The 23711-nt window shown below is 33.0% G+C and overlaps 6 protein-coding genes across 10 annotated transcripts in view; 3 read left to right on the top strand and 3 right to left on the bottom strand.

Moving 5' to 3' along the window:
• Positions 1-2557: 2557 nt before the first annotated feature.
• On the bottom strand, positions 2558-5266 carry LOC123698263 (ubiA prenyltransferase domain-containing protein 1 homolog). The gene has a single exon (XM_045644843.1). It carries the CDS (start codon positions 4871-4873, stop codon positions 3872-3874), a length of 1002 nt encoding a protein of 333 aa, XP_045500799.1. The 5' UTR covers positions 4874-5266; the 3' UTR covers positions 2558-3871.
• Positions 5267-6132: 866 nt separating this feature from the next.
• Positions 6133-12273, top strand: LOC123698264 (chromatin-remodeling ATPase INO80-like). 4 transcript variants are annotated; one of them, XM_045644846.1, is made up of 2 exons: positions 6133-6177; positions 11753-12273. In XM_045644846.1, exon 2 carries the CDS (start codon positions 11789-11791, stop codon positions 12230-12232), a length of 444 nt encoding a protein of 147 aa, XP_045500802.1. In that variant the 5' UTR covers positions 6133-6177; positions 11753-11788; the 3' UTR covers positions 12233-12273. The 4 variants fall into 4 exon arrangements, with proteins under 4 accessions (XP_045500802.1, XP_045500800.1, XP_045500801.1 ...); XM_045644844.1 differs by lacking the exon at positions 6133-6177 and adding an exon at positions 6184-6321; XM_045644845.1 differs by lacking the exon at positions 6133-6177 and adding an exon at positions 8559-8699.
• LOC123698261 (sedoheptulokinase-like) lies at positions 6472-8483 on the bottom strand. The gene is made up of 2 exons (XM_045644842.1): positions 8059-8483; positions 6472-7761 (listed from the first exon to the last, which is right to left on the bottom strand). The coding sequence occupies exons 1-2, from the start codon at positions 8337-8339 to the stop codon at positions 6654-6656; spliced, it is 1389 nt and encodes a 462-aa protein (XP_045500798.1). The 5' UTR covers positions 8340-8483; the 3' UTR covers positions 6472-6653.
• Positions 12274-15138: 2865 nt separating the features above from the next.
• LOC123698232 lies at positions 15139-16218 on the top strand. The gene has a single exon (XM_045644815.1). It carries the CDS (start codon positions 15139-15141, stop codon positions 16216-16218), a length of 1080 nt encoding a protein of 359 aa, XP_045500771.1.
• Positions 16219-19596: 3378 nt separating this feature from the next.
• LOC123698112 (zinc finger CCHC domain-containing protein 9-like) lies at positions 19597-22027 on the top strand. Its single transcript, XM_045644710.1, has 4 exons — positions 19597-19894; positions 20008-20988; positions 21194-21301; positions 21824-22027. The coding sequence occupies exons 1-4, from the start codon at positions 19757-19759 to the stop codon at positions 21959-21961; spliced, it is 1365 nt and encodes a 454-aa protein (XP_045500666.1). The 5' UTR covers positions 19597-19756; the 3' UTR covers positions 21962-22027.
• LOC123698106 (SET domain-containing protein SmydA-8) overlaps positions 22020-23711 on the bottom strand; it is a 542384-nt gene continuing 540692 nt past the window's right edge. For both annotated transcript variants that reach the window (XM_045644704.1, XM_045644703.1), the window contains exons 6-8: positions 23532-23695; positions 23247-23439; positions 22020-22648 (exon numbers count right to left, since the gene is read on the bottom strand). In XM_045644704.1, coding sequence (XP_045500660.1) covers positions 22416-22648; positions 23247-23439; positions 23532-23695 — 590 coding nt within the window. In that variant the 3' untranslated portion in view covers positions 22020-22415. The remainder of the gene's footprint in view (positions 22649-23246; positions 23440-23531; positions 23696-23711) is intronic.

Raw genomic sequence — 23711 nt, 5'->3', positions numbered from 1 at the left:
TTTATACGACCTACGTTTTTCATGCGAATTACACAAATGCAAGTGTCCCTTTACAACTCCAATGTTTGTAGGTATGTCTCGATTGCTCACTATATATCTACTTACTCGATCATTGAAAGCGACACATACCTTTTATAGGTGCGTTTTACTAAAAGTTAACAATATAATTAGAATGTACATATTAAATACCGTTAGTATTTTATAATTTTGTTTAGATATAATAGCCATTCGTTGGTTTTAAGGAATTTGTTATGGCGGCTTTGTTTTTCGGTTATTTATAAATTTTAAAGTACGAGCTGTCAAAATTATAACGACCGCATTTTCAAGAAAGACAAATGAAATTTTACTTTTATTGTGATTTATAGTTTCGTTTCTATTAGAAATACCGTTTATTATAATTCTATTATGATAATAAATCGCCTGGATTGTTTTTAATTCTCTCTCTTAAATCTAGTTCTAGGATAGCGCTGTCTTTATGGTCGATACCATTACCATAAACATCGACTTGTATCGTCGGTGATATCCTGAAATGAAACCTATCCTCGCTTATCTTCACAAACGGCAGTATCATAATCTGACAGAGTTAGACACATTGTATCACTCACATCACACATGCACATCCTATTATATATATAGTCTAATATATAAAAATCAATGCCACTTTTCGTTGTAATTCCATAACTCGAGAACGGCTGAACCGATTTCGATAATTCTTTTTTTATTATATTCCTTGAAGTACGAGGATGGTTCTTATGTAGAGAAAACGTAAACATGTACCACGGGCGAAGCCGGGGCGGACCGCTAGTCTAATATATAAAAATCAATGCCACTTTTCGTTGTAATTCCATAACTCGAGAACGGCTGAACCGATTTCGATAATTCTTTTTTTATTATATTCCTTGAAGTACGAGGATGGTTCTTATGTAGAGAAAACGTTAATATGTACCACGGGCGAAGCCGGGGCGGACCGCTAGTATAGTATATATTCTAACACCCTACTATCTTCTAAATAAGGTGAACATAAACTATTGTATGTGCCGTTGATATGTTTCTGATAAACAGAACATACACTTTGACATCGCTCTTTATGGCTCGGTTAAGAACATGTTCTTATTTATTTATTATAATCGGAGTACATACATCACAATTTTCACATATTTTAAGAATAGAAGGTATTCCAAATGATTATTATTGATAAACACTCGATACCAAGTTGTATCTATCTTAATGTTTAGTTAGACAGGAATGGTAGTCACTTGATATTAAAATGGAAATGGAAATTTTGAATGTAACAAAAATTACTTATATGAAAGATCTATGCTAGTTCACAGACACTGTTTAGCGTTTTTTTTTTTTCGGTTATTTGGAATACGAATAACTATCTGTTTTATATTAGATTCAAATCTTATTCGAGGCATTCTTATTGATTTTGAATAATTACCCGCCCTAAAATTAAAGCATTTAAAACATGCGACATAGTCTAAAGAGGCCTAAAGTATAATTTATAGATTAATGTACTAATTACAAAATGCAAACACATTTTGTTATGGGTAATATTTTTAGTATGGACTAACGTATTTCAAATAATGAATAGGTACCGTAAATATTTAATTAGTAGAATTTGTTTAACGTAATGTAATTCTTGATTTTTAAATGGAATTTTTATCAAACATAATCTCGGCTATTAGTGATGTATTTTGGTTCCTTTACCTTTAGTTTCATATTAGATTTTTTTTTTAATAAATCATAGTTGAATAATAATTATTGCATTTTAAGGGGGATCTGCTGTAACAGCTCAATGTATTTGCAATATTTATTTATTATCCCCAAAACTTAGGGAATGGTAGATTATAAACATATATTATTCTCCAGACACTGCCAAGTTTATCAATTTAATGAAGATCAGGCATTCCCAAGAGTAATCAATTTAAAAAAATTATTTGGTCTCATCGTATAATTTCATGTGTATTTATCTTTACATACATACCTAATTGTACGAATAAAGTCTCTTTATGTTGAAATGCCAATAAAATATTAAAAAAATATTGCTGTTTTTATTAATACTTCCTGCGTACGTTTTAAAAGGGATTCTCTAAAATAAAAGATATGAGCATAATATTGAAATTATATATTTTACAACCTTAATTAAACCAATAAATTATTATTGTCAATCCTTCGTAAATGATTACATAATATTATTTAAGGTGACTATTTATACTCTTTAATATTGCAAATATTAATAAGTGCCATTTACTGATACCTACCCAACTTATAGGAACAGGGATACCATACCTGTAATCCAGTTTGTTGAAATTATTTAACGAAAATGACAAAAATTAAAAAAGTCAGAAGGTATAAAAAAAAATCCATTACTTAATAGCTATCAGTGATAATTCTATCAACTTTTGCTTTCATAAACACAGTTTTTATCTATATTCCATACGCAAAGTTAAGATAAATACCTGCCAACTTAAATAGCACATTTTTTTTATAATTTCTCGTAATGATTTGTTTTTTTATTTTAAAAAATGTGCTGTCTACAACATCCTTAATCCTTATGTTTTGGGTAAAAGTCGTAATACTGCATCCAAGTGTCACAGTAATGTGTATATTTGTCAACATTATCCTCATAACATTGGTTTAATAATTAATAGAATTATCACCTATTTTAAAAAATCTTATGACATAAAAATGCTTATAAATGCTTTTTCTTAGCCTGCTTTTCTCAAGAATAATAATTATGACACTTTTAAGTAATTAGTCTCAAAGGTCTTCACTGAATTATTTGAAGATACCCTTGAACAATCAATAACTAAATGTAAGTGTCAAAGTCTTCATTCCCAAGCCCAACATAGATTACATTCTATTTATTGCCCAGTATGAACATGCTCATAATATTTCAAAAGATATAACTATCAATAAATTGCTAACTCAAATGATCTGTACTGCACTATGTTAAGGCATGTAATTGTTTACATGGTTTTCATTTTATGACTTCAAGCTGATGTTTTAAAACTTTCCAGCATTAAATCTATTTATGATATATTAAAATGTAACTTATTGCATCACTTTATTCGAACTGTTTCGTTTGTGATGCTTCATTTATTTTATAATTGATCAAAGGTACTTTTCCAGTGAATTGCAAGATTTGTATAGTTTAGCCATGTTGTACACTATTAAATTGTAGATTACGAGGTAGCAATGAGATTACATTTGAGAGATAAGTGACATATTAGTATAGTATAATAATATAAAAATATGCACAATAGAATTACATTGAACTATTTAACATGTGAATGAATATTGTCCTTGACAACATTATATTGCATACAATTAAGTCGATTTCAATTTCCATCCAGTTTCAGGAAAATAATGTAATTTATTAAACATACAAAACATTAAATCTAAATATTTATACTAAATAATTTATTAATTTTTCAACAAAACTTAAGATGTAGGTATATAATTTGCCAAAAACAATTTGTACACACATCTTTATATAAACTTAATTATTTTACAGCTGCTTATAGTTCTAAGCACATTTAAGGCAGACCACCTTATAAATATGCACACATTATATTTTCAAACAAATTATCATTATAACTACATTTAAAGCATTATATAAATATTGCAGACCCACAGGAATAAGCTAAAAAAGAAGACAATATTAACAGTATGTTTGATATGTATTTTACAATTTTTATAATTTATTCTGAACTCCAATCCAAATACATAGTTTTTCATGATTTTTGTAAAAATGATTTATATTAAATATAAAAAAATATAATAAGTTAGTACCAATTATTGTTACAATTAAGGCATTCACTCACAATTTCAATTTAAGTACACACCATTAAAAATAACACTAGTTTTATTCTCTTATAAGAAAGGGCAGTCGGGAGGCAAATAGACACGCAATAACATATAGCATTCCAAAATAGAAATTTAATCTAGCCGTTTGCCTGGGTACATATTGCATGGTCTCAGGGCAACGGAACCTTCTTTCAATTTCAAAGGCTTGGTGCAGAGTGAGCATCGGAAGAAGGAACCAGAATGAACACCTCACTGAAGCCACTACAAACATTATATAAGGGGTAAACAATAAGAATGCATATAACAGATGAGATGCAGTCCTTCCAATAAGAATAGCTAATGTTACAATTTCTGCTTTGCTGTCTGCTTCAAGATCCCTCGTATTATTACTGTGTAGAATGGCTTCTGTGTTCAAAGCTAACGGTACAGCATAATAAAATATAGGCCACAAAACTCTACCTGTTTGAGCTAAAAATGCAAACACAACTGACACAGGCCCAAAAATGACTAGATAAATAATATCACCCAGTGCTATATATTTCAAACCTATACCTCCCGTGTATAAAAACGAGGAAGAAAGTCCACCAAAATAGACAAGTGCCAAATGTTCCATTTGAGCTGGCGACGTTATTACTAGCAATACAAAAAATACACATCCTGACATATAAAGGATTGCCCCAAGAGACACCACTTCATCAATACTTAAAATATGATCAACTAAAGTCCGGTCATCTGACTTTCGATTGTCTATTCCCTTTACAAAGTCAAAGTAAGTATTCACTACATTGCCTGCACCGTGAACTGGTATTACAGTGCACATAGTTAGCAGTAGAGTTACCCAGCTAAAGCCAGTGTCGCCAGGAAGCCGGTATGCCAAGGCGGCACCCAACAAAGTCGGTAGTAAGCTGCCACTGAGAGACCATGGCCGCAGCGCCAAAACATACGTGCGGACTTTCATTAGAGGATTTCTAGCATGCACTGGAATTTCTTTTGGAGGTTGTAATAAATTGCCGTCGGCCGATGCAACGTCCACATCGTCAGACTTTTTTACTGCTTCCATGTCACGAAGTTAACTATAAATAATATTTGCGTACGTTTTATATCCACTGACACAATTTTAAAATTCACTGTTATTATTTTATGCTTAAAACATTTTTGTTCTAACTTTTTAGTTGCGATATTGGGTGTAAATTTAATTAACTAAAATTATATAAAAAAATTAAATATATTCGTTCGGTATAAAGTAAATCTTGATTATATTGACGTAGGCCACTTTGCCTGCCAGATTACTGTAAAAAAATCATATAACTGTTAACTGTCAAGTGTCAATTGGGAGACGTCATCATTGAGGATGACCAAAGGATGACTGAATACTAATTATAAGCAGGCTACTGACGATTCAATTTCAGTAACAATCTGTTGACACAATCTGCAGTGAGCTGACAGATTGTGTCGTCAACTGTCGTCAATAGTATAGTTGAGGGCACGTTGGGGGCGTAACCCAACATGTTGTGTATTGGATCGGCGCGGAAGCAACCCGACAAATTGTCTCAGCAGATTGTGTGCGTGTTGAAACGTGAGTATTGTGAATGCTCCAATCTCGGCTCAATCGCGCTGCGCAGTAATCGCAAAATGGCGGTTTTGAGATAAACGCGGGAAAAACATTTTTACATATTTGAGGAAGATGTTTATATTTTATAGCCGTTTATACTTTATAGCCCTTGAAATCTATCAATAAAATTGGAAAAAATACAAGCTTTACAAAGATAATTATCTTATATTTCATAAATTATTAGTATATCCATTAATAATGCGTATTATTGCGTTGAGGTTTAGCACGGGCCAGGCATCAACGTGACGTGCACACGTTGTGGCAAGCAATCGCGGAATGAAATTGTATCAGCAGATTGAGGGTTGGATGAATCGTGAGTAGAGAACGCTCAATCGCGACTGCAACAAATTGTTTCAGCAGATTGTTGGTTGTGTTGAACCGTGAGTAGGGCCTTTTACATGCTTACATGGTACGCCTCAGTATTCCATTGAAATGTTACATTTTTTTGGCCTAACCTTGCATTTTTTAGAGGACGCAATTTTATTTTTTGGATGTGTAGGGGGGTTCAATGTGAAGCTAAAACCAAGTTTGTGGGGTCGCCACCCTTGTCCCACGGCCGCAATCTTGAAAATAGTGGTTGAAATGGTTTTTACGATATATCTCATAAACTATTTATCTGATAAAAAATTTTGTTAACATTGGAAAACACAGACAGTGTCAACTGCTGTCCTCTGTCCTGTGTCTCTGATTAATAGGTTTATAGTTATCTGTGGTCCTGTGCTGCTGTCAACTGTCACGTGTCAATGCGATAGGTAACATAAAACATTTTTGTTTTTATTTCAATGTTGTATTTCGTTTTTGACTCGAATATAACGACAAGTGCAAATTTTTATCGAAATTTGTATTGATTTATAAGTTTTTCATTAAAGTTTTGAGGACACACATTTTGAAAACAGGTTCGTATTTATTTACACGTGCAAATTTAACCTCACTATGATCATTGACTTACCCACAGAGCAAGTAATATGTCTTAACGACAATCTTACGACAATATAATATTTATGTTCATATGTAAGCAATTTAAATTTATCAATAATTAACAGAAATAAATAAGATAAAATGTATTTAGAGATGTGAACAGAATCACATCAAAGGTTTACGTTTTTTTTAAACATTAAATTACTAAGAACTCATAAGGTTTTCTTCGAATATACACTGTATGTTTATAATTATAGTGGCTTGATAAAGCGATATTGTTTATTATTTAGATAATATTATAGTATAAATATTATGCACACGATAAAACAGCTATAGCTGCCCCTTTGGCTGCATCACCTCCACAGGTGAACTCAAGAGGCAAACTATAGTAATGTTCCACAGCCCTCTGTAGAACTTTATTTCTTGACAGACCTGATCCATTACCTACTATTCTCTTAATATTTGCATTTCTCAATATCTCTTTGGGCATCATAAAATGTAAATTGTCAATCAAACTATCACATAACGATCTGAATACATGTCCCAACTGTATATTTGACAAATCTATATTTTCTACTGCTGCTTTAGCGGTTGGTGCATGTCTTTCACCCAGCAGCAAAGGAGAAATCTTCATTGTAGTCCCAGCAGGTGCATCTAAGCCTAAAGCAATTAATTTCTCCCATACTTTTGATTGCGGTATAGGGAATCCAAATTCAAGCATCCATTGTTGCAACATCTTCACAAAAGTGGCCAGTACATTACCCCCATTTAATGAGGCTGCTACTAATAAGTATGTATCACTAAAGTAAGGTAAATATTCCACTGTTTGACAGCCTATATCTTTTATACCATCAACAACAATAGCCAGTTGAGCGGATGTTGATATGTTCAGTACTGCATCATTTCTAGTCTCCAATGTTGCTAATATCGAACATTGTAGATCACCCATAGCAACACCCACAAGAGTACCTTCTGGGATTCCATTCCAAGAGCTACTTAATTTTCCAGCGATTTGACCGCTTTTCGTAACTTTCGGTAAAAGGTTAACTGGAAACTCCAATGATTTCAAAATATCAATGTTCCATTCATTTTTCTCTGTGTTGAAATAGCCCCAACTGGCAGCATTTTGATCAGATGTAATAGGTGTTTCTAAATCACATAACATTGCCACAACAAAATCTTGCACAGTTGCTGAGCAAGTAAAATTTTTTAGCTTGTCTGGTTTATATTTCAACATCCATAATAATGTTGCACACCCATAACCAGAATAGCACTTTAGATGTGAATCAGGTTTTGGCAAGGAATCCAAAAAATCTGGCTTACATCTAACATCTTGCCAGGTATACAGAGCTGACATGTTTTCTTTGATTGCTTCAAAACGATTTATGACTCCATCCTTTTCGACTTTTTCCCATGCCCTGTAAAAGGTAATAAATGAAATTTAAGCTTTGTTAATTAATAAATAGTCAGATCAATTAAAAACCAAAATACGATGTTTTTATTCGCATAAATTTTGTTTATATTCTAATTAATATTTAATCTTAGCTACCAGCCTCGAATCTTTATCGAAAACAGTAAGAAATAAGAAAAAACACCCTTATAACAGATATTTACATAGCCATAATCACCGCCAATAATGAGGAGTGTTGAATGAAAATTTACATGTTTTTTTGCATTGGATAAAGTAGATCCTAATATCTGCACTGTATAATTACCTGTCTTTCCACAAAACAACACCATGCATCTGACCGCAAACGCCAATCTTTGTCACATGCCGTAATATATCTCTGGGAAGTCGCGAAACACAGTAATGAACAGCTGATACTATTTTCGGCACATCTTGCTTGTTTCCTTCGATCCCTTGGTCACTGGGTATATTCGCCGCGGTATCCTTCGTCTGTTTAGCCACTATTTCCTTTGTGTCTGGATCGAAAACACACGCTTTCACTGATGTTGTACCGATGTCCATACCCAAAACGTATTTCTTTTCTACCATTTTCCTGAATTTTATTTTTTATTTGTATATTTTAAAATTAAATGTTGAGCATTGCCAGACGGGCCTCTATCGAGTAGCCGCGGTGGAATAAATTACTGACTGCGGTATAAGTAATGTTGCAATCAAAGCGGGGGTCGCGCCGGCTTGCCGTCCGCGCCGTTCAGCGTATTAGTTACGTAAAGACATTGTATATTTCATATCTCGTCAGCGTCAAACGATGGATATATTTATCGCCGCTTAGACTTATTGCATATAAAACTAATAAATAACTCCCAGCCTTGTTGTGTTTAAGATAACAATAGAAATTGTTTTATTATCGCGTGGTGGAAGCAATAAGTGGATATCGTGCCCGGTGGAGAGGTTTTATCATCATATTTTAATCTTACACTAAAATATTGTGTTTGGTTTGTTTACAAAGTATTTTACTGATAAACTTACATCACGTCATTTTCCAGTACTTGTAGAACACATGTTTTAATTTGTGCTATCGTTTCAATAATTTAAATTAAAGTATTCGGAATAAATATACCTAACTACCTACCTAATTACTACTTTTTGAGGTTAAGCAAATAGGTATAACCACGGTATAACGAACATAATAATATGTACATACATGTATATAATATTATTATTTATTATAGACTACGTTTTTTGTTTATCAATTTACCGAATACAAACGCTCAATAGAAAACTAAAGTAAAACAAATATTATGAGGATTCAATATTTGGCTTGAACATCAAAGAATTCTTTTAACCGAGTCGGTTAACAATGGCTATATTTTTTACTAGCTGTGCCTCGCGGTTTTACTTTTACCCGCAGTATGCCCGCAGTGCTCCGCTCCTGTTTGTCGTGATGATATACCTATAGCCTATAGCCTTTCTCGATAAATTATGCGCTATCTAACACCGAAATAATTTTTCAAATTGGACCAGAAGTTCCTGAGATAAGCGCGTTCAAACAAACAAACTCTTCAGCTTTATAATATTAGTACCTACTAGTACTTATCTTACTAATTAGTACTCATCTTTAATAATAATTATAAAACAATTATTAAGTAAGTCTTAAATGTGTCTAGGTAAATGGTTTAAATTAAACAAACTTTCCCTTTATTATAAACCCAAATTGGAAAATAAATAATAATTATTGTTATTTTGTGGTTATTTTTTATTACACAAACGTTTATTGTAACTATGTAGGTACATACATACTTACTACATATTTTGTTATGTTGACACTTGGCTGCACGATAAAGTATGTTATTCTATTATTCTCATAAATGTGAAAGTTTGTATGTTTGTTACTCCGTCCCGCAAAAACTGCTGAACCAATTTTCATGAAATTTAGCGCACACATAGCACGAAGGGAATAGGGGGTAAGGGGTTTCCTTTGACTACGCGGGCGAAGCTGCAGGCGAAAAATTAGTATATAATATTATATTATATTTGTTTATTGTTTACGTATTCACTTTACTAGGTTCTAGACGCAAAAAGTAATAATAAAATAATTGGGTTTGACAAAATACAAATTCCATGTGATACATGATAATACCTAGCGACTGAGACTGACTGTTTTCCTTATAAATTACCTACTTATAGTAGGTGGATCGCAATTTTAATTACGAGACTCATTTTATTTTTAAACGGATTCGTGGAAGATATCCATTCATAACGCGTAGATATAGACAGGATATATTTTTTTTCATTCTATAAAAAAAGAAAACCCTTGCCGTTTACCGCGTAACCGTACGCGTGAATATACCTAATCCTACTAATATTATAAATGCGAAAGTTTGTGAGGCTGGATGGATGGATGGACGGATGTTTGTTATTCTTCACGTAAAATTACTGAACCGATTGCAATAAAATTTGGTATGTAGGTAGCTGAATACCCAGAATAAGACATATAAGTACCTAGTTACTACTTTTTATCCCGGAAATCTTTGAAAAAGCGGGCGAAGCCGCTGACGGAAATCTAGTTTTTATTTAATAAAAAAAGGCCGACACTTGAGTAAAGATACCGCAAAACATTGCTGAAATCAGTAAAGAGATTTTGAGATTGGCGTGAAGCGAGTCACAAATCACAGATAAATAAAAAAAAATTATGTACACAAATACAGTACAGTATAAAAGGTTCTATAACTTCCATGTACATATATGTTTTGTTGCCTTCAAAAAATACAAAAGCACTCTATTCTAAATGCATTAAGATCAACACTTCTCTAAACGCTGTTGTATTGGATAAACAGCTCGTCGAGATTAAACGAATCAAGGCCACAAGTATAACGACAGTTAATATCGTTGGACATCCCTCCGAGTGGTTTCATGATTATGATTGATTTATTTACCATCTCGAATGTTTATCGCCGACATACCTAGCTGTAAATATTAGCATTACATCGCATTCCAACATATGGTTTTGTATATTTGCTCAAATTCAAATAGAGACGTGATTCATTGATCTTCAGATATTTGTCTAATTTTAGTTTTAAAATGCTACAAAAATATTCAAAAGGCCATTGATTGCAAACAAAAATAATGAGAATTATAATACATAGAATGGTGTGAAGTCCCATGTCCCCGTAGTGGGGTAAGGGGCAGATGCATTATGCATACATCTGTTTCACTGATCGATTTTTCTTTAGGGACAAGTAGGTGATCAGCCTTCTGTGTCCTACCAGACCGAGACATTTTTTTTTCTTCGTCTCCACCGGGAATCGAACCCAGGACCCCTCGGTTCTACGCTCACGCGTCAACCACTGTACCAAGGAGGCGGTCATAGAATGGAATGGTTAGTTATTTAATATTTTCATTTTTTACACATACTTTGTATGTACCCACGGTTTTTTTTTTTGACCCCGTTTGTTACATTGCATTGTTGCAAACACGAACAAATTCTAAAATTTAAGTTACAATTTTATTATAATACATAAAGATGGTAGTTCTGTACAATTATTGTTATCGATTAATACAAGAATTTTGAATATTTATATTATATACTAGCGGTCCGCCCCGGCTTCGCCCGTGGTACATATTCACGTTTTCTTTACATAAGAACCATCCTCGTACTTCAAGGAATATAATAAAAAAAGAATTAAAGAAATCGGTTCAGCTGTTCTAAAGTTATGCGCTTACCAACACATTTTGGGATTCATTTTTATATTATAGATTTACAACCGACTTCAAAAAGAAAGAGGTTCTCAATGCGACTGTATATTTTTTTATTTGTTTGTTGTGGCACCAGTTTTCAAATACAAAAAGAACCATCAAAATCGGTTCATTCAGTTGAAAGTGCTTGACTAACAAAGCCAAGAAAAGTCGAATTCAGAGAAGTTCCTCCTAGTTTTTAGTTGAAAATGCAATTGAGGTCTGTATAATGAGATTTAATTATTAAAACCTGTCTTATTTCATTTCAGATGAGATATATATAACGGTAAATTCAAACAAACGCAATGGGTAAAAAAAATAAAAATCGAAAAGAAGTATCAAACGCAGAACAAAATAATGAACAGAGTAATGAAATACCCACAAAAGATGTTGAACCTCAAAATAATAGCACCGAAACAAAGAAACGAAAAAAGAAAAACAAATCAAATGTAAACATGCAAAACGAGAATAATGATGCAAAAAAACCTAAAAAAATTAAATTTGGTGATGATGGTGAAGTCGTGGAAGAATTGCATGAAGATACTAGTACTAGTCAAGTAGCAAATAAGAATGATGATAAAACACTTGTAAATATAAACGAAAATGATATAAAAGATGAAGATATCGATCAGTTCTGTGATGAAGTTGATGAAGAAGACAATAAACAGTATGAAAGTTGGATAGCATTACTTGAAGAAAAATTAGGAGGATCTAAGGCTAAAGTTAAGAATAAAAGCAAAACAAAATAAAACTGTGTTTTAGTTTAAGTAAATTATATTATAATTAGTAACTACGGTCTTTCTAAATGAAACTATTTAGTATATACCCTTCAAGCTACTTGTCTCAGTTATTTGTTTAACAGACATGTAATTATAATCATCGTCATCGTCAATTATAAAAAAATACAAAATAAAAACTGCTCTGATATGGAAATTACTCAGCAATTTCATATATGCAGAACTCAATTGCTCTTACCCATAATAGCGTTTAAAATAAGGATCGCATATAATCTGATGCAAATCCTCATATACCAAATCCACTGATGCAAGACCCCGTGCAAAGGCAGGGTGAGTAGAATCGATTCGATTTTAACGGTATAAGATTATTTTTATTATTATTTTCTGTTTATGAATTGGTATTGGAGAGGTTGTTAATCACTACATAAAATAAAACGAAGTGGCTTTCTCTGTCCCTTTAAATAGGGTCATTGCGCCTGTTCGCGTCCACCTGCCTATTCGCGTCCATTTTGCGGATATCTTTTAGAAAATTCACGAAAATAAGTATACTTTATGTAAAATTGTAAAAAGAAAAATTTCCGATAATACCTCAATGTATAAGAGACATGCACACATATTCAAAATATGCCTGCACACCGTCTATCCTATTTAAAAAAAAATATTTAATTTTGGCTATTAAACGAGAGAGCTAAAACGCGCGGGATTTTGAGAAAAAAATAGTGCGCAGCATCGCGTTTGACGGTAAGTATCTTATTGTTAAATGTGAATTTTTGAATATGTAACTGTTTCTTTGCTTTGCTAACAAAACATAGAATAGTATGGATTATAAATCAGCTTATTTCTTTTACAATTAATAGCTAAAATAAGGTGGTCGCGAATTACTACACCGAATTTGTACAACTTCCATTTTGCGTCCACGGTGGGCGCAAACTATACCTATAGTGCATAACAATAGAACATATTGCGTCCACATTGTTTTTCATTACGTAGCAATGAATTGTTTGTTAAAATATTTAATTTAAAATAGATTGTAAATTTTTGACTAAGACCACAAGTTGATAATTTAAATTTTCATTCAAATTAGCAAATTTTTATGCTATTTTTTCATTTTAAAATGGGTATTCTAAGAATGAGACTAGTATTTTTGAGAATGAGAGTCAATAAGTCTGTTATATAAACAAAAAAGAAATTTAATTCATTAGAAACTAAAAAGTAGGGTAGGTAGGTAATCTTAATAGAACTGATTATTATTTATTTACATAACGTAACTTTGTTTTTTGTTAATTTTTGGTTCTAATAATGATGAGAAGATAAATATAAATAAGTTTTCCAGTTTCCTTACACAGTGAATTATATTAATAATAATGTTGATTTTAGGGTTCCGAACCTCAAAAGGAAAAACCGGAATCCTTGTAGGATCACTTTGATATCCGTCCGTCTGTATGTCCGTCTGCCGGTCTGTCTTTCTGTCAAGACCCTTTTTCTCAGTAACGCGTAGAGGTATAAAGCTGAAATTTATATTGAATACTCAAGTCTACGGTCCCTTGAAGCAGTGAAAAAATCAAACTTATAAGCCAAAGCAATCAAAAGATACAGCCGTTTATGCTGCAAATTTTCGCAAATTTCGACATTCGCAAGGGAATCAAAACCTACAGGGTACTTTACGTGAACACAGACACTTGAAGTTTGGTACGAAGCAACGTCTTATAGCACAAATAAGGGAAACATTGAAAAAATAATCATTTACAGTTAAAACATATGAAAAAGGACAGGTTAATACGGAACCCTCGGTATGCGAGTTAATACGGAACACTCGCATTTGGCCGGTTTTTATTAATTATAACTATATTCGTAAATAAATAATTTATTAAAATCTAATTTGCATTTATCTGATAAAATATCACCCAATACACTCTTAATTCCTTTTCTAAGCTGGTGGACGCGAACTGGTCCACGGGTGGACGCAAACTGGAATTTTTGGACGCGAACTGGGTAAAACGCCTAATTCTGCTATTTGTCTAGATAAATAAAAACCACATGATATTTCCAACACAATTGAAAGTAAATCTTAAAATAGACTATGTAATGAACACGTTATATAAATTTTGCTTTGAAATTTGTTCTGGAACATTTTTATTTTCTCCTTCAAACTTTCCAACTGCACTAAGTGGACGCGAACAGGCGCAATTACCCTATACGATGCTTAAATCTTTAAAACTACGACGCAATGGATTTTGATGCAGTTTTTTTTTAATAGCTTTTGTGATTGTGACTTTGACAGTTGACACTTCTACAATTAGTCTCCGTATTTTTTTAATTTAAAAATAGAATATCTAAGTTTTGTTAAAGTATAAGTGCTAAATATAGTAAAATAGTCAGCGATTAATAAGTGCAAACGTTATCTTAACACTACGTACAATCTATCGATCATAAAAAGTGATTTGAAATAATCGTCTTTAGTGCCGAACATATGTTCCGTAAACAAGTAACTTAGAGAAGATTGAAGTGATTGTAAAGTGTTATAAGTGAATTTGGAATCCATTGTCATAATTAGGAACCTGTATTAACAATTCTAAATGTGATGAAATAGTGTTTTGTGAATAAACTTTTGAGATCGTAAAGAAAAAAATTATCACGAGGGTGATTCAAAAACTTTGTTTCGTTACTTCTATCGATGGTCGAATAAGTCTAATAATTTCGCATAGTCGTGTAACCGTGCTCGTAGCTCTTCAGGGAACTGTGCAGTATAAAACTAGTAACTGTCCAATTGATGCTGGTTCAAACCCTAATCGTACATGAAATTATTATATTTTTTCTTTTTTTTTTTTCTTCTAATTAATCTATAAACTAATTAATTAATTATCCATACGCAATTAATTTTATACAAGAAATTAAAGTTTTTTTTTTTTTTTGGAACAATGTCTAACGTTTGTGCTGGATGTCATAATTATGTTAAGGGTATACACTCTCTGAGATGTTCTCTATGTTCCTCGGTCTACGACTTACAATGTGCAGGAACCAGTGATAAAAGGTTTAATGCTATGCTACCAGAAAAAAAGTCCTCGTGGAAATGTCCTGCGTGTCTTAATCTACGACCCAAGCTTGACAATACTAATACGCCTATCCGAAACATACAAAAAGAGCCAGTCTGCGACGATTTGAGCTCTCACGTAGCTGATAGCAATATAACGCTTAGAAATAAAATGGGGGGCTCAAGCCGGTCGCGACCTAACGCTAGTGATAATTCCAACCCTGTGACTGAAGCGAGCTTGCAAAAAATACTAGATTCATTTAAAAGTGACATGACCGAAGTGATACAAAATGCTGTCACCAAAGCAGTGTGTGACAAGTTTAGTACGTTAACAAAACAAATTTCAGACTTTCATGAATCACTTACGTTTTTAAGCGACCAGTACGAAGCTCTTAAACTGCGCGTACAGGAAAATGATAACATAATGACTAATCTAACGAAAGAAAATGCTACCTTGGTGATTACTGTTAAAGATCTCACAAGTCGTCTAGCCTACACTGAGCAACATCTACGTGAAAGTAATTTAGAAATTAATGGCATTCCTGAAAACCGTAGTGAAAATCTTTTGAATTGCTTGAACCAATTGGCTAAAGTAGTGAATGCCGATATTAAGGACGATGACATAATGCATGTAACTCGCATAGCCAAAATAAATAAAGATGATGGTCGGCCGCGCGCTGTTATTGCCAAATTAAGAAGCCCCCGCCATCGCGACATCCTACTTGCTGCGGTGCAAAAATATAATAAATATAATAGTGATGATAAATTATGTACAAATCATCTGGGGATCGGTGGTACTAAAAAGCCAGTTTATGTTGCTGAGCATTTAACTCCTGCTAACAAAATTCTTCATGCTAATGCAAGATTAAGGGCAAAAGAATTGAACTATAAATTTGTTTGGGTCCGAAATGGCAAAATATTTGTGCGCAAAAATGAAACCAGTCAGGCATTGCAAATCCGTTGCTGAGATAGTCTAAAGAAAATGGTTTAATTATTGTATTAATATTTAATATTATTGTTTAATGTATGAATGTAACGGTTTTTATTATCTTCATAATGGTTAACATATACTATCAAAATGTTAGAGGACTTAGGACAAAAACTAACGAAGTATTTAAGAATATATTATTAAACTCATATGATATTATTGTTTTTTGTGAAACGTGGCTCAAATGTAATATTTCTAGCAGTGAGATATTTGATTCTCGGTATACTGTATATCGTAGAGATCGCAATTGTAATAGGAATGCTAAGTTGGATGGAGGTGGAGTTCTAATCGCAGTTTCCCGAAAATTTCAGTCTTCTAGACTATTAAAATACGAAACCGAATACGAGGATCTTTGGGTAAATGTTATAATCGAAATTGACGGTGTTGTAAAAAATGTTCCTATCTGTACTATTTACCTCCCACCTCCAACCAATCACAAAGCTCTACAGAGATTTATTTTAAATGCAAATAATGTCGTAGAGGAAATGGGAAATGTTATAATTCTTGGAGATTTTAATTTGGGTAATATAAAATGGGTCAATAGCTGTACGAATCGTGAAGTAATGGTTCCAATTGAGTATCATGGTAATGTGGAATGTGCTCTTGTTGATTTTATAAACATTAATAATCTTGATCAAATTAATAATGTTCTTAATCACAATGATAAAATGTTAGACTTAGCCCTGACAAATATCTCTTGTTGTAATGTTTCCTCGGCGATTGATATATTGACTAAGCCAGATCCTCATCATCCTAGTATTTTGTTGTGTGTCGAATCTAACGTACCCTCTACTTTGCGATGTAATGACTTTGTTAGCTATAACTTTTTTAAGGCTAATTATGATGATATTGTGCGAGAGCTGGAAAATATTGATTGGGACTCTAAATTTCTACTTGTTAATGATATCAATAAGAAGTTGGAGCTGTTTTACGATGTTTTGCGAGGCGTAATTGAGCACCATGTACCGAAAAGTTACATTAAAAAAAGCAAATATCCTCCCTGGTTTTCTCCCGCTTTAGTTCGTATCATTAAAGAGAAGGATAAAATTAGGCGTAAGTATAAACAGTTCAAAAACCCCCGCGATCTGTTCGAGTTTAATGTTTTGCGAGAAAGATGCAAAAAAATAATTTCACGTTGTCATCAAAACTACAAACAAAAAATTGAAGAAGCCATCAAAAGAGATAGTAAAGCATTTTGGAAATATGTTAATAGTAAGCGAAATAATTGTCTATCATCGATACCGTCTGTTATGTGCCTCGACAATCTTACCGCAGTAAACGGTCCTGACATTGCGAACCTCTTTGCCTCTCATTTTTCATCCGTTTATTCTGATTCAATAATAAAAGCGCTTCCAATTTGTTCAAGTAAAATGACTTGCTATAATGATTCTTGTTCCAAAATCAATGTTACTAAAAAAGAGGTTCTTGTCAAGTTAAAACAACTTGATGTTAACAAAGGTGCTGGTCCGGATCTTATCCCACCCATTTTTCTTAAACGTGCGGCCGTCTCGTTAGCTTCTCCTCTAGCTAATATTTTCAATGAGTCTCTCCAGCAAGGTATATTCCCCGAGCGTTGGAAGTTTTCCAGGATTGTGCCAGTATATAAAAAGGGTGACCAAACCATTGTTAGTAATTATAGACCTATCGCTATTTTATCAACCTTATCAAAGGTTTTTGAATCTCTTGTTTGTCCTGTTGTTACTCGTTACTTGGATAAATTTATATCACCACATCAACATGGTTTTCGTAAAGGTCATTCTATCCAAACAAATCTTGTGAAATTCTTGTCTGACGTAGCGAGTGAACTAGATAGCGGAGGCCAAGTAGACGCGATCTATACGGACTTCAGTAGCGCTTTTGATAAGGTTGATCATGAGACGCTGCTCATAAAATTAAAGAATTATGGTGTATCAGGCTCCATTTTGAAATGGTTCGCATCTTACCTTTACAATAGATCACAGGAAGTGGTTGTGAAGGGTTTTAGGTCGTCTATGTTTACTGCAACATCTGGAGTCCCACAGGGGTCCCACTTGGGTCCACTGCTATTTCTTACTTATATAAATGATATTTCTGACTGTATCAAACATTGCAACTATGCTCTTTTTGCTGACGACTTAAAAATCTATAAATCAATAAAAAATTTATCGGACGTAAATGCTATTCAGGATGATTTGGACAACATAGCAATCTGGTGTAAAGCTAACTATATGGTCATCAACTCTAAAAAATGTTCTTACATAAGATTTACGCGAAAAAAATCACTACTGCATTCTAAATATAATATCGAAAATGTTGCACTCAGTGAAAATTCTCAAATTGTAGATCTTGGCGTCACTTTAGACAGCGGACTTAGGTTAACATCCCACTTAGACAATATTATCAAAAATGCAGCACGGATGTTGGGCTTTATTAAAAGACATGACTCACATTTTAAGACATCAACTAAAATAGTTCTTTATAATTCTCTGGTTCGCAGTCACCTCGAGTTTGCTTGTGTGGTATGGAATCCCTACTATGCCGTACATTCGCAGCGTATTGAATCTATTCAGCGTTCCTTCACGAGACACTTGGCTTTTACCTCTCGAGGTATATCACATCGCTGCCCATATAGTGAACGCTTAGATTTTTTTAAAATGATTTCGTTACGCGACCGCCGCAAATTACACGATTTACTATTTCTCCATAAATGTGTAAACGGTGCTGTTGTCTGTGAGGACATCATTTCTAACATCGCTTTTCAGATACCGTATGGCTTTCCCAGAAAACCGGTAAAAAACCTTTTTTGTGTTCCAGCTTGTAAAACTAACCTAGGCAAACATGCTCCATTATCCAGAATGTGTGCTACTTATAACCAACAAATAATGCTCTTACCAGATCTTGACATATTTTTTGGATCTCTCGCACAGTATAAGCATAAAATTATTCACAGTTTTTCCAGCAGCGTATAAAATAATGTAGTATATTGATTATGTTTTTCTTTCATTTATGTTTAATTGTATAAGTGTTATTAATGCGAATGTTGTGTACACCTATAATTGATAAATACATCAGATACAATTAATTAGATAATGTCTTCTTATATATTATAATGTAATGTGTATTTATTGTTGTGTGTTCCATAAATTAAATAAATAAATAAATAAATAAATAGCTAAAGAGTGGTTCTCGAGGAAGGTTTAAGTATATAATTTATTGGGTCTTAAACAAAGCGGGCGAAGCCGCAGGCGGAAAGCTAGTGATGTTAACAATATTATTAGTTATTATTTTAATATACAGAGTAAAATATTATATCTCTCAACTCCTGTGTTATCTGTGTCTGTCAATGTCCATTCACATTGTCAAGTGTCAACCGTGTGTTATATTATGACATATGTCAATAACGCATGTAGATTGCACGTAGATCGTAGTTAGTGAAAAATTGATAATATGAATTTACCATTCAGAATAATATTTTAAGTAGATTACCACGAAAATAGATTTCACATCTAGTAGACCAATCAATTAATTCACATTTATAATGACGCGGTTTGCTCGAGCTAAAGGCTCAAAGGCTTCTAACCTTAAAGATCCTGAAGACAGTACACCATGGGAAGTAATGAAAGAACAGCTGGTTAAAGCGAAAAAAGAAAGCGAAGAATCAAAAAAGCGAGAAGAGGTAATATCATTAAGTATATATCATTTTTATTTAAAATTTTATGTTAATGCTGTATCAGTTTTAATCAATCACAACTTGAATGAAAAATAATTTGTTTAAACAATAATTTCCAGGCAGAGCAGCAAAGAATAAATAATTATGAAAACTTCCTTAAAGAACGAAGAGTTGAAAAACGAAAGGCTGAATGGTGTGATTTCCCAGAAACAAAGAAAACACAAAATGAAAGTAAACCTAGTCCTGAAAAGAAAAAGAAATTGAAAATCAACAACAATGTTAATAATTCAGAAACAGTCAACCCAGAAGTTTCGTCTGATAATTCTAAAAAGAAGAATAAAAAGAAAAATAAACAAAAGAATAAGACTGGACAAAATAACACAGACAATGTAGAAAATGCAGATTCCTCACAAAGTTTAATTAATGGTACTGATGGTCAAAAATCGTCAAATAACAATGATACAAGTGAGCCAAATGATAAATTTAACAAAAAGCCTAATAATTCTGAAATGCCTCAACCAGAGCAAGTAGGTAAGAATAAGAAAAAGAAAAATAAAAATAATTTTGGTGCCACAGAAAACAACACTGTAGAGAACAAATCAAATCAAACTAACACTCAAAACAATCAACAGCAGCAGCATATGCAAGCAAAGAAAAAGATAAAAATGGGAGATGGGCCTGTAAGAAGAAAAGAGATAACTGAACGTAGTTTCAAACTCATAATTAACGGCAAAGACATTGAGTTAGTTAGATTTGATGGTTTTCCAATCATGAAGAGAGATGCAGACAGGCTGCAAGAATTGAAGAATAGCATGATTAAAAAAGGCATACCTAAAAGTGAAGTTCAAAGGACTATGAAATTGGAGCGAAGACGGGCTGAGAAAGCATTGGCGAGATTGAAAAGGGATGTATGCTACAACTGTAGGAAAGGAGGCCATAATCTGTCAGACTGTCCAGATCTTAGGTCCAATATACCGGGAGTGGACTCGGCTGATGGGGTTTGCTTCAAATGTGGTTCAACTGAACACAGGCAAAATGAATGTAAAGTACAGAGGGATAAGGAATTCAGATTCGCCACTTGCTTCATTTGTAGAGAACCTGTAAGTTTCCTAAATTCATGCAAATACTAATTAGTAGTTTTAATATCTCCATTGATTATTTATTATTGTATTTGTACTGTCTTCATTTTCCTAAAACAATATTCTGGTTCAAAGCTTAAAAAATATCTATAATATATTATTATATTATTTGTATTTTTTTTATTTACTAAATATATTAATTAATCTTTATTTTGCAATTTTCCAGGGTCACTTAGCAAGGCAATGTCCAGACAATCCCAAGGGTCTCTATCCAAACGGGGGAAGCTGTAAGCTCTGTGGTGATGTCACACATTTGAGGAAGGATTGTCCAACAGTAAGTTATTTTTCCAGTTTGCAATATTAAAGGCCTGTATTTTAAATGTTTAGTCATACGGCCTTACTAATAAAAAGTTAAACAATGGACAAATTTCTACCATTTTCTACCATAGCTGTGTCCTGCTCTTGCTCACATGAAACGTCAATCATAAAAACAAGACAGGTTATTGCAATAATAAAACCATTGCATAGCGAATGGGTAACATTTTATTAGTAAAACCGTTAGTTTATATTATGATGATCAAGCGAGCTTTTCTTGATATTTTCTTAATATTCACCTCCATTATAATACATGAAACATCCTAATTGTGGCTTGCTGATGCTTAATTAATTTAAATTATTATTTTTTTTCCAAAGATTTAAAACCTGTGTAATTTATATATTTGTTCTAAAAGTAAAGTTTTACCTTGAATCTTATCTTATATTTGATATTTTTTATTTTATATCATTCAAATGCTTAAGTTTGCGATTTTTTTTTAAGAATAGAAAAAATGTATCCAATATTTTTTTAATATTTTAGGTGTCCGAGCAAAAGGAAAGTACTTCAATAAAACTGTCCACTTTAGATACATCAGACAATATTGAGGACATAGGACAGTCTGTAAAATCTACGGTCTCTACAGAACCTTCCAAAAAACCTAAGAAAGTTAAGTTTTAGTTGTATTCCATTTGTACATAATATTTTGGTTTTATGTATATCAAATAATAGACGCAAATATTGGAACCAAATTGTTTTATTTTATTCAATAAAAAACACTATCACAATTTTTTATTGTTACATAAAATGACACGTGCAATTAACTACAAATCTACAGTAATCTATCATCGAAAAACTAGACACAATCAGCTATAAAAATCGTCCACAACAAATAACAATATACTTTGTAAATTCAACTTTAATACATGGCAATAAGGTTCAATTCATTTTCTTATTAGTATTTTGCTTTAATTTTTGTTTAATTGACTACAATTTTACAAACACATTTGAGGACAGTTTTAAGTTTGATTTGCAAATAATGATCGAAGTCTACGCTTAAAATGTCGATAAGTAAACCTTAGTTTTAACTATTTTCTAAATATAAGCTAATTTTCCATATAAATTTATTCCTCTGTTACAAGGTATCTAAGCTAAGTTTTAACTGTTCCATTGATTGATACGCTATATTCCCAATAATTCCTTCGGGGCTTTGTGGATCCTCTCTTTGTAGAATTCTCGCAGCTTCAGCCAAACACTGCAATGGCTCTTGTAACTTTTCTTTGAGTTGTTCTTGCGCTATGATCCCAGCACTGAATTCATTCCTCGCTAAGTACATGAGCGGGGCGTGCAGTTCGTATAACATCATACCTGTAATTTTTTTCACAGAAAAGTTCTTAATAATAATAATTAATCCAGTTAGTATTTGTTTTATGTTTATTTATGGCAAGGGCGGACTTATAAAGCCGGCAGTGGCGGCTCTAGGCCTCAGATAGCAAGAGGCGCTAAATAAACAAAAATAAAAACGCGTAGACTTTATTGTAATTTTTTATAATAGCTAAGTGCGAGTCAAACAGAGCTGAGCGGCGAGCGCCATCTATCAACATTTCTGTTTCTATGCATAGTTTCAAAAATCTATAATATAAAAATGAATCCCAAAATGTGTTGGTAAGCGCATAACTTGAGAACGGCTTAACCGTTAATTCTTTTTCGTTAATTCTTTTTTTATAATATTCCTTGAAGTTCGAGGATGGTTCTTATGTAGAGAAAACGTGAATATGTACCACGGGTGAAGCCGGGGCGGACCGCTAGTTTCTTATAAATTAGTATAATAGCATAGTACTCGTAAACTTGTAAATCTCACTTAAGTGTGAGAGTTTTTATGATGATTAATCATATTTTGTTAACCGTTTAGTTAGTAGAGCCTAGAGGAGAGGGGAGTTTTCAAATACGAAAATAGGTAATTTACCTCTCATACGACTTTCTCCGGGTAAAATTATGTCGAGAGTCTTCAGGACCAGTCGACACATTTCTACTTTTCGTTCGAGCATCAAATCTGGCAACTCGTCGATAGTGTAGCCTTCTACCCGCCCGTATAATTCCGCTAGTGTGTACTTTACAGATAGCAACACAGAATGACGAGGGTGGAACACCGACTTGTACTGAAATTGAAACCGTTAAATTTAAATTTGATTTCTAATTTTGGTTTATTTTATACAGAAATAAAACAAACAATAGACAAATGATTATTCACCTTATTTATAAATGCTTCCCTTTGTTCGATAGCTTGTGGGCCCGGTTCTAAGGAGTCGAGTAGATCGACTTCTGCTTGAATAACTGCTAACATCTTGCGCATGGCAGCACCACTCGTTTTGAAACCGCATTTCTTATCCGTGCAATTCCATTCAGCATCATTGTCTGCAAAGTATCACGC

This window comes from Colias croceus, chromosome 15 (assembly GCF_905220415.1).
Source record: "Colias croceus chromosome 15, ilColCroc2.1".
Taxonomy (NCBI): domain Eukaryota; kingdom Metazoa; phylum Arthropoda; class Insecta; order Lepidoptera; family Pieridae; genus Colias; species Colias croceus.
This window is presented reverse-complemented; position numbering and strand designations above follow the sequence as displayed.